This window comes from Melopsittacus undulatus, chromosome 4 (assembly GCF_012275295.1).
Source record: "Melopsittacus undulatus isolate bMelUnd1 chromosome 4, bMelUnd1.mat.Z, whole genome shotgun sequence".
Lineage (NCBI taxonomy): Eukaryota > Metazoa > Chordata > Aves > Psittaciformes > Psittaculidae > Melopsittacus > Melopsittacus undulatus.
This window is the reverse complement of record NC_047530.1, coordinates 93,835,606-93,848,866: the sequence shown is the minus strand read 5'-3', so window position 1 is coordinate 93,848,866 and position 13,261 is coordinate 93,835,606. Positions and strand designations below refer to the sequence as shown.

Sequence of the window (13,261 nt, the reverse complement as noted above, 5' to 3'; positions counted from 1 at the left end):
ATCAATGGATATGAATTCCAAGCAAAGCTTACTAAATAATAAAATTTCTAAGGGCTTTTAGCACTTCTGAATAACTCATATTAAAAGGAATAATCTTCCTTATACAGCTTTGGTCATATGATGAGTAAAGAAAAGAGAGATTCCATCAGTAAAGAGGACTTGGCCAGAGCTACTTTGGTCACCATCACCAACAACATAGGTTCTATTGCTCGCATGTGCGCACTGAACGAGGTAAGATAGCATATTTATTATGAGCTTAAAACCTTTACAAACAACATAGTAAGATTATCAGAATACACAAATGCAAATTGGTGATATAGCAGGTGTGTAGCTGACCTTGGGAAATATGTATATGTTTAACAGGGTATCCTAACTTTGTGTTATGTGTATGCTTTCATGCAAGGTGTAAGGTACTTTGAGCTTCAAAGTTAGGGAGAAAAGGCAAAAGGTTGAATGTAAAGATCTCCTTGAACCATTGATGCCTAGAGCTGCTAAGTTGCTCTCAAGCTGTATGTAATACGTAGTGTATTAACACCTTTGTAATCAAAATTAATACTCCCAATTACCCTGTAGTTATTAACAGCCTTACCCATGACAGATACATTTTTAATAGTATTTTGTTTCGCTTCTTTCCATAGCATGATGGGTTTAAATTGCGTATTGTTTTAGATGTTTAGATATGAGATCTATTGTATTGGATCACAAAGAATAAAAATATAGTTTATTATCCTGTCTCAAACTCCTATCAAATGCTATTATATTATTTTTTTTAGAATGATAGCTAGAGATGAATTGTTCCATTCAGACACCTTTCCAGCTTCTAGCAGTTTAAAAAACACCCCCCCCCAGAAAAAAAAAAAAACAAAAGCAAGAAAAATAACGCCCCCAGAAAAGATTCAAACCAAACAAAACTCAAAAAAAAGAAAAACCCAAACCCAAAAAAACACAACCAATCAAACAAAAAAAACCCCACCAAACAAAAAAAAACCCCAAGTGCTTTAGCCACTTGTTTCAGCTTTACTATTATGTGGTAATTAATCTTTATCTGCTCTCGATTAAGTTATCAAATCTCTTTTTAATACTTAATATCTGGAGCTCCACAGCATTCTCTGTTTAGAAGAAAGTGCTTCTAGTTTGTTTTTTTTTTAATCAAGAATGCACCCACACTGCCCTCCAAAACCCCAATAAAACAAACCCAAGAGGCTCACCAAACTGCCATCTGATTACTTTATTGGGTCCTATCTAGCTTTTTGTTTTGTGAGAAATAACAAATATTGTTTTTGGTGGGGTTTGGTTTTGGTTTTTAGTAAACCTTTACCGCATCTCCCCTTAGACCTTTCCACCTGCTATTTTATCTTTTTAATATTTTATGGTTCTGATTTGGAGATCAAATGATCACATCTTAATGCAGTATTTGGAGTGTGTTTGGACAGTGAATTTGTGTGATGACATACTGATAAATTCAGTGTTCTGAGTTCCTCTAACAGTTCTTAATATTTGATTTTTGTGACCACGGATATCATTTTTAGGAAACCACCCACAGTCCCTCCACAGTCTTGACTGGGGGTAGCTAATTTGGAGCCTGTCGTTGTGTCTGAATACTGGTCTTTCTCTTCCCCCTTCCATTTGTGTCATTTCACATTTTTTTTAACTTAAACTTCATCTGTTATTTTATTCCTTGGCCACTGTGTGTCTCTTCAGCATTGTTGTGCTGTTAATTTTTTATCCTGACTCTCCTGAATATCTTTATATGCCAATACTTGTTATGTTTGTTGCTGATATTCCTCTGTAGAGCACTTTTAAAATAATACTGAACAGGACAAATCTTAGTGTCTCCCTCTATCAAATGCCACTGATAACCTCCCTTCTTTGTGAAGAGTGGCTACAGGCATTATTTTTTTTTGCCATTTGACTCTTTCAGTCAGGATGATTCTCTTTCAGTGTTCTCTTTGCTTTCAGCTTCTTTACAGTGTTGCCTTGTGGCATGGAGTTCAAGCAGCATTGTACAGGGCTATCAAAGCATGGAGAGTTGCAGCAGGGAACTACATGTGATGCATTCAGAGGAGGAAATGGGCTACTAATGAAACTAATGCTTCTGAGTCACTGTGAAAAAGTTCCTAACATCTTTGTTTTGTGGGTGGGCTTACTTAAAAACTGAACATGATCCACAGAATTTTGTGGAGGAATGTAGATGATATGTAAAGCATTCTTCATTTTGCAGACAATGTCAAAGTGTAATTTCTTCAATACATGCGCTAAGTTATCTTGTAGCTTTAGAGACTGAAACCTTCATTTAGTAGCTTTACACACTATTAAAAAATTCAAAGATGATATATCATTGCAAGTAAGCTGATCTCCAGAGAGCTTGCTCTCAGGGGCGGGGGAAGTAATGCTATTGTTTTCTAAATAATCTAGACGCCAAAATTGCTTTTGGGTGATGACTCTTACTGTCACCAAGCTTGATGAGTGAAATGCCTAAATAAGAGATTAAAAAAGCAGTTGAAAATGATATATTCTTCTGTGAAGTTTTTCTGTATTAGATTAGGGTTATGGTAAAACTCACTTTTAAGTTGTCAAAATCAATTTATGCCCTGAAGCATGAGTTTTGATAAATTGGTTTTAGTTTGTTATTTGGGGGTTGTTTTTTTGTTTCGTTTTTGGTTTGTTTGTTGGATGGGGGTTTTTGGGTGTGTGTTTTGGTTTGGGTTTGGTTTTTTTCGATGCTTGCAGCTTTAATATTGTGTCGAAAATTACTTGCATATGTGCAGAAAAAAAACGAGGCTGGGGAATAAATGAATTACTTTGTCTGCAGAACTTCAAAGCAAAGTTTGCTTGCACAAAGTTGGCAGTGGGGTAGAAAAATTCCATAGTCTGGAACCATTTGGCTGCACATCATTTGAAACAGTCTGTCTTAGGCACAGCAGAACTGCATAAAGGAAACCAATCTCCCTGGTTTATACTTTTCTTACTAGCAAAACATGTAAGTTGCATCTGAATGAGGCTTCTTGCAAAGACATGTGCAGGAGGGTATTTTTTATTGCATCTTTGATACAGATTCCCCTATTCAATTATATTGAAAATATGTGTGTATACTATATTGAAGCTATATTATAGCTTTCTTCTGTAGGGTAGTTGAACAAGTTAGCAAGACCCTACAAAGTGAATCTTTTCCATGATGTTGTAATTTAGTTAGCATAGTCATTTCATCACTATCAGTTCATCAGTTTAAGACTTCTTTCTTTCAGCTTTGAATGTTTCAGCAGTGAACAATTTAAAAGTAAAGTTGGCAAGACTCCTTTAGGAGATGAAAGTAGCATTTCTTCATTTTTTGACTCCTGAAATATGCCAAAGCTGGTTTTCATTCTGTTCAAAACCCTAGAAAACTTTTAGCCTAATTTTTAACCTAGTGAATTCAAGCAATGTTGCAAAATGAAATTGATACAAAATTTGCATGTTGATGTATACTCTGCTATTCTAGTAGGTATGACTAGTATTTTTAAATTTAAAATTTTCAGTGATTTCTGTACTCAGTGGTAGGTATTCAGTGTTGGCCTTTTGGTAACAGTAGCTTGTGTGCATTCAGCAAAAAATACAAATTCATGAAAATGAAACCCAAATGTAGATTCTAATAAATTTGGTGGCATTGCATTATAGGCAGTTAATTAGTTACATGTCCCTCCTTTGTCAGAAATTACTTCAGAGACGAAACTGCCTTGTCAGAGGAGGGAAGTGCTCTCAGCCCTGTTTAATAGTGGCCTGTTGAAAATTTAGAAGTTCTTATTTTCAGTCACAAAATGTCCCATGAAGAAGTATGAATGTGTTCCGTGTGGCTGTAGAGTCTTTGGGGATGGATGACTCTAAACCTAAATTATTTAAAGTTTGTGTTGATGTTTGGTTTGAGGACAATCAGACATGTAACTCAATCTGCAGGGAGAGTAATTGCTGCAGAGCCAAGTAATGGGCTTTATAGAGCTGAGTGAACATAGAGAAGCAACACTTGATAGTTCTAGCCTATGCAGATTTTTGATGGTAATTTTCAGCAGAGGACTCTTGAAGGCTCATTTGTAGAGCTCCTTCAGGACTCCTGTAAAAGCTTGTCTCCAGGACAGCCTTATGGCCTTCCACTGAGTCTTCTAGACAGATTTTACTGTATGGTGAACATCGTATGGTACACCAGTTCAAAATGCAAGTATGTTTTTGTGCATAGCAGGCAAAAGTGGGCTTGAGAAGATAGTTATGGGCATTGCTTAAGCACCCAAACTGTTGCTTGCATGAACTGATACAGGTACAGGTAATGATAGTGTGTGGCTTTCTTACTGACAGTGTAGTGCAGATTGTTCAGAAATCTTAAGCTTCTGTATGAAAACTGAGTACAAGTGAGCTTTGAAACAAAGGAATGCAATATATTCAAATATCATGTTGGCCATGTTTCACTTGCTTTTTGAAAATGGAACTACAGTCCAGATAATAGATAATGAAAGATGCTTCTTGCCATCTGTAACATAAACCTTCTTGGATACCCTTCAGAGGTTGTCCATCTGGATTTAATAATCATAGTGATCACTGAGAAGTTGCCTCATTTAACAAATGGGGGAAAGATGTCTTCAGTGCAGCCATGTCATAGTCATATATGATTTAAAAATACCCCTCCTACATGCACCCCACACACACACACCCAAAACACCCCAAACAACCGCAGCCCCTCCACCCCCCAATATACAGCAAGACACTCATAACCCTGTTCATGTTGGGATGGCCATGAGCTTTTAAGGAAATATTCACCATATTCACCATCTGTGATACCAGCCTCTTACTTTCTTTGAATAACTCTTTTTTTTTTTTTCTCTCTCACAAAGTCTCTACTTACCAGTCAGTAACTGTAATTAATTTTCAGTCTAGAGAATTTAAATGTTACCTAAAATTCCCATTTAACTTTATAGTGAAGGTAGAAGTACATGCTGGATGAGGCAAATAATGTAGCTGAATATAAATTTTCTGGTCTGCTTTTCAATTTTACAGAACATCGACAAGGTGGTTTTTGTTGGCAACTTTCTCAGAATTAATATGATTTCTATGAAGGTGCTAGCATATGCAATGGATTATTGGTCCAAGGGACAGCTGAAGGCTCTGTTTTTGGAACACGAGGTAAGGAAATACATGTCAAACTTACTTTTCTCTGTAACTCCAAAAATCTTGTGGTTCTTGGTGAAGTTAAAGGGGAGAGTTTCAATGCTATTGCTTTGGAGTGAATGCACAAACTCAAATTCAGCATCAATGTAATTACAAATTCGTTTGAAAATATCCCTTGTTAACTCCTTGGCTTGAGCACTAATGTTGTGGTATTTGTTGCTAAACATTGCACATCTCTTTATTTTTGCCCTCTGACCCTAGTTACCAGCAATGTTCTTTTGCATGATCTGGTATATAAATCTGAACTAGAACTAATTTTTTAAGCATAATTTTGAAACGAATATCAGATGGATGTGTTCGTAATGGGAATTGCCCTCTTTCAGTCCAGCATCATTATAATGGTTCTGTAGTTCCTTCTTTTTTGACGATTTTGGACAACTGTTTGAGATGTCTCATGGTGTAAGGCCAACTTGGACCTAAACAAGATCATAGTAAAGTAAATGCTTAGCACAGCAGTCTTATAAGAAAGGTCTTTAAATTGCCTTAACAGAACTGAAGACTTTACATGTTCATGCTTATGTCTTATTTGGGGATTTGATTGGTTTTGTTTTGCCTTTGCCTTGTTTAAAGGGTTATTTTGGAGCTGTTGGGGCTCTTCTAGAATTGCTTAAAATGACAGATGATCAGTGATGAAGCTGACTGAAGGAGATTCCTACTGCAGATGCTGCTGGATAAGAGTGAAAGCCACTACAAGGATGGAAATGAAGCCATTATGGTAGTTCTACCTGCTGGATTTGTAAATAATTTAAAATTCTTTTAGCTGATCTTTAACTTCTGGGTTTTGAGCTTATACTTAAGAATTCATACTGGGAATAATGAGAATTTTTTTCTGTGCACTGTATTTTTTAGGGGAAAAATGTGCAAAGCGGCCAAACATACAGATTTTATGGATTTATTTTAAAAAGCAGATACTGTTTAATATAGAACCTATGATATGAGGCATCTGCTTTTCTTCTGGGGTTTACTGATTAGTATGGTAATTATAACTTCATTTAGTAATCACTCTAGGAGATTTTTTTATCTTATTTTCATGACGTTTCATGATTTGTTCTTGGTTTCAAATGAAACTACAAAGCTGATGCATTTTACTGTGAAAACTAGTCATTGATTTTGTTTGCCTTTCCTTTCCTCATTAGATGAGACACTTTCTTATATAACATCTTCCCTGATTCCCCCCCAGAAAATAATTTGACAAACTTTCTGTGGCTACATGGGTTTCTTGGCAAGACTGTGAGAAAACTTGGTGGGGCCGGGGGTTTAGGATTATAATGTTTCCAGTAGTCATGACTTGCAGCAGGAACAGAGTGGTGACTGATTTGCAGGACTAATTCTCTATGTTAAAAACTTTAAACAAGATGTGAACTAAAATCTTAATTATTTGCTTGACACTAAAGTGAAATCCTGTTCCTGTTGAAAATCTCTGGTCTATACGAAGAGTACTGTAGTACAGATGTTATTTATATGGTACATACTTGGTGTTAGATGACAAAGGGAGAAGTTTGTTTTCATTTATGTGAAGGATTTTCTGTAGTCTGCAATTTTAAACTTGTTCTTAATCAAAACCAACTGATAATTGCATTATTCAAGGCCCAGTTTCTAAAATTAGCAAATACTGGCTAATGTATTTTCTGTTGTTAAGCTGAGGGTAACTTTCCCTCCAGGACATTAAGACTGAGTGGGTTTTCCAATACAGTATTTTCTACCTTTTTTTTTGATTTGTGGACTTCTCTAGATTTATTTTTTTTCCCCAGTTAAATTGAGACCCTTTTGAAACCTATGTCGTTAGGTTGCTGCATAGCATGTATAAACTTGCTGTTCTTGGACACTGTGAGGGCTCACAAATCAGAAGCTAAAAAACAGTCCATAAATTTTGTCTTGCAAAAACTGTATGTGATATCACATAATGTAAAGGGCTCATCAGAGGAACAGTATAAAATTCAGACACCTGTATTATCCAGTATATTTTTGGAAGAGGGTTTATTTCACTTTTTTTAATAGTCGTTAATTTCTCCCAAATGCTGAAATAAATTAATATCGACAAAAGTGTTAACTTGTCTGATGGAAATAAAGACCACTACTGTTTTGACTGTTTTAGTGTTTCTGTGGTATTCATTTCTTGAAATCAGTGATGTGAAATACATAACACTCTTTTGTCACATAACTAGTTATTTCCATGATAATTCTTTGGTTCTTGACATATTTTTTTTTTTACTCTTTGTTATATCGCTTTGGTCTATGAGGCTTTTTGCCTGCTTGAAGTTGACTTTCATAGACTGTAAACTACAACATGAGACTAATAGCATGTTGTAGCTGATGTTTCATCTAACATTGAGCTACAGGTAAGTGGGGATAGTTCTGCTCAGTGCCTCTTTTATCTCGTGTTAAAAAATGAAACTTTAAGCTCACTTGGTGAGTCTTGCCTGCAACTGATTGGTTTATATGTTGGGGCTTTTTAAGGAAGACTTCAGTGTTAAGAGGTAACTGTATTTCTTAAGATTAACAGTAGAGGGAAGCAAAACACCGACAGTGTAAACGTGCTTTGCTAAAGCAGTGGAAGTCGGGGCAGTTTGTGGACTTTGCTGGTTTGTTTCAGAGAAAGATTACATCTTTTTCTCCATGGTTAGTTTTTGAAGGGGATTTGATACGGGAATATTTATCACTGAGGCGTTCTTGCCTTTTTAGCTTTTGTAGTTACATGAAGGGAGAATATAATGCTAAGTACTCAAATATGAAATAGCACTTCTTTTTAAGATCCTCTGCTCCTCAAAAATAATTTTGAAACCCTAGCAAGTCATTCAGGAAAACAGATATGGACTGTATGAGATGCACAGACTGAGGAAGTGTGATTGAAGAAGGAAAGCACAATGCTGGTAGCCCTCACATTAGCCATAAGATTCCAGGGACTGTCAGGTAAGTTGATGACAGCAGCCCTAAGACAAACACAAAATAAAACTTTAGCTGCAAAATGCTGGTTTGAAATTTAAAATGCTCAATAGGCAAGTTACTATAGTTAAATGGCTGGGAAAATACTCTAAAATGCACAAATGAGTACATTTGTTTGGGGAAAATATTAGCAGACTAATAGGATGAAGAGTTTTGAGAATTCACTAAGTCGGAGAAATCAGTAAAAAAAACCCTCAAACAAACAAAACCCATTTTAAGTTAAATTCTTCCTTTCCCAAAGGAGAAAAGCCCACTGTAACAGTTATTTCTCTGGTACCTTGTAATCTACAGTTGACTTTTCTTTTTCTCCTTCCCCACCAGCGTCATCATTTGAATCTGCTGCCACTGTAATTTGCCTTTAGACTCTGCCTGCCTTCCCTAATCCCAACTTTTGTTTTCCTCCCACGTATCATGGTTAAGGTGGATGAATGACTGTAACTGATTTCTAGCCCTGTTCCAATGCTTTTGCTTTAGAGGAGCACTTTGGAGCTGTTGTGGGAGCATCACTGTTGTCTTGAATTTTTGTGATTGTATTTTGTATCCAGTAGCTATCTAGTCATCTGATGGGAGGGTTCTTTGTCCCTCTTCATCGTCCAGAGGCATCTAAAGAGTCTGAAAACAGTTTCACTTGACTACGTAGATGATCCTCTACTGTGACTGGTACAAACTAGAAATTTGAGCAAGCAAAGCTCAATGGTACCACTGTTGAAGGATTGTATTGAGAATCTAGAAATACCCAGATTCTTGGAAATGGTGAGGGTGAGGGAGCAGGCCTCCCTAAGGAAGATCAGTGAGTTTCCAGATTTAGTATGTATTCAAAGTACTCATTTTGGTATAAATTGATGAGTTATCTTAAGAAGTTAGGCCACATTAATCTGGATTCTCTTCTGAAACAAGGTAAATTGGAGCACAGTGGGATTACTTACTCTCTCCTGTGCCAGTTTCTTGCTTCTTTTGGACTTGGAATATTTGTTTTTCTTGAAACACATACAACTCTCCTCATTCTCTCACCCCTGCCAAGAAACCCTGATTTTTAATGGTTTTGACAAAAAGCTTAATTACAGCCTGTAGGAAGAAATTCTGTGTTTTAAAGTAAATTTGGGGACTAAATTACTTGGGAAAAGTTGCTGATGAGGGCTGAGGAGTGAGAGATGACTAAGATAAAGTATTTGCTTGATCAGATTTGATAAAGAAGACCAGCATGGGGTGTGTCAGGACAATGCCGAGAATCTTAACTTCTAGGACAAGTGGGGTGTTTGCAGTGCATTCCAACCTCAGCAAAGCTGTCCTGGTGTTTCACTGTTATCAGCGCTTAAGACTGTCACAAGATACTTGCAAGTGATTTTTGGCAGGACACAGCAGAATTTTAGAGATGGGAAACCATATGGGGTTGAACCGATGACAAAATAAACATAGATGATTGTTTCCAGTTGGATGAATTCTACTGGGATCTGTTTCTCAAGTACAAGGTGTCTTTGAATTTGGGATTAAATACAGGCTAATGAGAAAGACCACAGTCTGTCTTGTGTCTTGCTACCTCCCACTACCTGGGAGGTAGAGGACATCTCATCTCTAGGATGTCCTGAAAAAGAAGTGGTTGTTTAAGCCTAAAAAATTAATTAAGTTTCTGATTCAGTATTCTGATGCTGTCAAGACCTTACTAGCTGCGTGATTACTAGTGTGATTGGAGAAAAAGAAATGTAGAGGCCGTGCAGTAGGAGTCTGTTCTTCAAACTTCCCCCAACCACCTACCCCAAAAATTCTAAGTAGCAAATAAAAATCGTGGTTCTAATTGTAAAAGTGGGAGAACCTGCAAACTGCTTTGGGAGCTGAGATTCACCTCAAGTAAGAGGACATACTGGCACTTGGGGAGATGGAAGAGAAATGAGTGAGAAAAGTGGAGGCTCACAAGAGGGGAAGCTGCTGTGTCTAGGAAGGGGACATGGCAGCTTCACCTTTAGAGGTTTCTGGGGGTGATGTGAACAAGGTGAGAAGGGCACTGCAGGGTAAACAATGTTCTTTGTTAGTGCAGCCAGTGAGAGATGGGTGGCAGAGATGGGGAGGCCAGGTTGTTTGACACAATAGCAGGAATTGTCCTAATTCAGCAGTTAATGGCTACTGCTTGGGTCGAGCACCCTGTGTAAAATACTGAGAGACTTGTGCTGAAGTGTTGCTCTGTAGATGCAGATGTGCTCTCAAGTGTGGGGAAATAGCCTGGTCTCAATCATTGCTTGTCTCAGTACGTGAGACACACAGTGAGGGATGTACTGGCCTCCAAATGATTTTAATTATTCTTTTCCATCAGAACCAGCTTTATTGTATTGGCAGAAACACAGCTTGTTTCTGCTCGCCTTCAGCAGCTTGCTTGGTTGTGCACAGCTGTGCAAAGCAGCTGGTTGTAGCAAGGGGTCAGCAGCCTCCTGCAGCTTCCATCCAGGCTGCTTCCCAATGGCAGGGTGGTGCAGGCAGCAGAGACCCTCAGCACAGTGCCTTGATCCTGCCTACTGGATCCCTAAACACTGTAGGTGCAGCTATGACACCAAGTTAAAGGTATGATTTAAGGCAATAAAGGAGGGCAAACAGCCTGAAACAGCATCATTTTGTACTTAAAACAGCAATGTGTCACTCCCTGTTATTAATTGGGTTTGCTTATTTTGTTGTGATGAACAGAGCACTTCCGACTTAAAAAGTGCTTTTCCAAGTTGGCAACTTCACTGTTTTCCAGATTTTTGGCTGGATGACCCATCCAGTCTTGTTGCAAACTTAAGTCTGAGCAAATCTGAACACTGTATCTAAAACACAGCAAAAGATACTCTCTAACAAATGCTATGGTATACCAAAGCAGCCTTGGTGATGTGTGCAGAGCTGAGTTTACCCCTGTCACAGAGATTTTCGTTTATGCCCGTCCATGCGGATGTGACCTTGGCTAATCCTGTTGCCACTTTCTCGCATAATATATTTAGAATTGTTTTTTTCCGTCTGGCATACTTTCTGGGTTAAGTTCTTTCGTGAGTGGAACTTTCCCTTCTGAGGGAATATATATTCTCTGCTGCATTTAAAGCATCGAGGATTAATGCTTAGAGCAAGATAGAGCCTCAAGAACAGCTACTGGTTTGATAATGCAGATTATCGCAACGGAGACATCGGTGCTTCAAGCAGCAAAATGTTGTGGCCATTGGTATGTTCTAACTTGATCATTGGGGTTGTTTGGGATTTTAGTTTGCATTCATGTGTTAGCCAACTGCACAAAAATGAAATAGCCGCTCTCAGCTTCTAGGAGTTCCTAATGCAAATGCTTGGCTGGGTGGAATAGGGAGTAAGTGTGTGCCAGTAAGGATGAGGAAATTAATGCCTCAAGCTCATAGCAAAGATGTGCTGATGAAAATGTTCTTTCCTAGCAGTTCTTATAACAGTTGCATCAGTTGAGAGACTTCAGTCAAAGTAATCTTGTGTAAGTCAGTAAATCATTACCACCTGGCAGATGTAATACCATGTTAAGATCTTCACATTTTTTACCTACTTTGCTGAATCTGCCCCCTCTGTCCTCCCACTGGCATTACCCTATCAATATCCTGATTGGAAGCATACCATTAGCCCAGCATGCAATGGAGGCAGTGCAGTAAACATGGTCTGTGAATGTCTGTCTTGTGAAATTTAGTAGTATAATATGGGCAAGGTAACTGAAGCGGTGAGAAGCTTCTCCCCTGAGGAGGTTGATAGGCTTCACCTGGAGTCTGAAAGAAGTTATTATTGGAACTGATTTGAACAGTGAGAATGCTCTCTGGTATTTGAAAATTATTCTTACTATTTTTGTATTTTGAAAATTTAACTGTAAAGTAATGTATATTCAAAAGACTAAAATGAATTTTCTGTTTTCAAAACTGGCTGGTTAAATGGGTTGCAAAATGCTGAATGTACTTAAAAGTAAATTTTAGTTTCTTTTAGAAGAATTGTTTTGTTTTTTGAACAACCTCACCCCAGTGTTATTTGTATAAGTAAACAAATACGTGCTGTTCCTATGTCCTGAGCATCAAGCATGCTGTTACTCAGCTAGTGTCCAGCATATTGCACTTGGCTACAAAAGGCTGTGCATGAAAATATCCAGAAATATTTACAACATAAGCCAAAACACTCCCAAATTTCCCACTGTTTTAGTAATTTATTTTTCAGCTCAGAAATTAAGTTTTCTCTTCAAGTAGAAGAGGTTTGAAGTCAAGCAGATTTATCTGTGTAGTGTGGCAGCTCCCTGCTTCTTCTCTCAAAGGGAAGAACACTGCAAGGAAAGCTAAACCTGCTCTCTGATGATGGCTACAAACTGACCCATGACCCATCTCATACTACAGCTGCTTTTTTACAGGTAGGGCAGAAAATATCCAGGAACTGAACTTCTACAAGGGTTTTCTCTCCCCTCTACTCCATGCTCTCATCACATGAGAAATTTCATTTGAAAAAACAAAAATAACAAGGTCACCAACCCCTGCAGATGAATTCACCTTTTATTGATGGGAAGAATCACCAAGGGCAGCTTAGTTTTTGTCAGGAGCACTTCCCTTTTTCAATTTCTATATTTTCCTCCACTATTAGGAGCTTGTTTGTAACCTGCAATTGCCTTGTTCTGGCTCTCTTATCTGTAAGGGTTCTAAAACGTTCTGTGTCAGAGTTTCATGAACATCTGCTTCACAGCCTTATGAGATTTTTGAATTTTGTTTTGCATGCATTACTATAAAGCTCTTGGATACCAACCCTGAAATTTTAAGTACCTTCATCAACAGAGGAGCAAAAGAGCTGTTACTGTGGAGTCCCCTAACTACTGGTATCAAGACACTGCAGAATCTGGCTTTCCTATGCATGGAGATTGTTAGGCTTGGCAGCTGAAATGTCTTTATTCACAAAAATAAGAGAAGAACTGGCTTTTCCTTTTCTAGTCTATTTGCCTTGCAGACCTGTTGGAGGAAAGAAGATAATTTAGAATCAGTTCCCTTTCAGTCCCTGACCTTTCCACTTTGCCTGATATACTAGGAAAGTGATGGTACATGACTGGCAACTTGATGACGGAGCGTCTGGCCACCCAAAAAAAAAAAAAAGGCTGATTACACAAACATCAGAGAACTGCTTTTAAAGACAAACA

The 13,261-nt window shown here is 37.9% G+C and overlaps 1 protein-coding gene across 6 annotated transcripts in view; it reads left to right on the top strand.

The window, feature by feature from the left end:
• PANK1 (pantothenate kinase 1) overlaps positions 1-7,281 on the top strand; it is a 47,654-nt gene extending 40,373 nt beyond the window's left edge. For 5 of the 6 annotated variants that reach the window (XM_013127756.3, XM_031044647.2, XM_034061930.1 and 2 more), the window contains 3 exons: positions 108-231; positions 5,020-5,145; positions 5,761-6,353. In XM_013127756.3, coding sequence (XP_012983210.3) covers positions 108-231; positions 5,020-5,145; positions 5,761-5,820 — 310 coding nt within the window. In that variant the 3' untranslated portion in view covers positions 5,821-6,353. Of the gene's footprint in view, positions 1-107; positions 232-5,019; positions 5,146-5,760 lie in introns of all 6 variants that reach the window. The other variant, XM_034061929.1, reaches the window with a different exon arrangement.
• Positions 7,282-13,261: the final 5,980 nt, after the last annotated feature.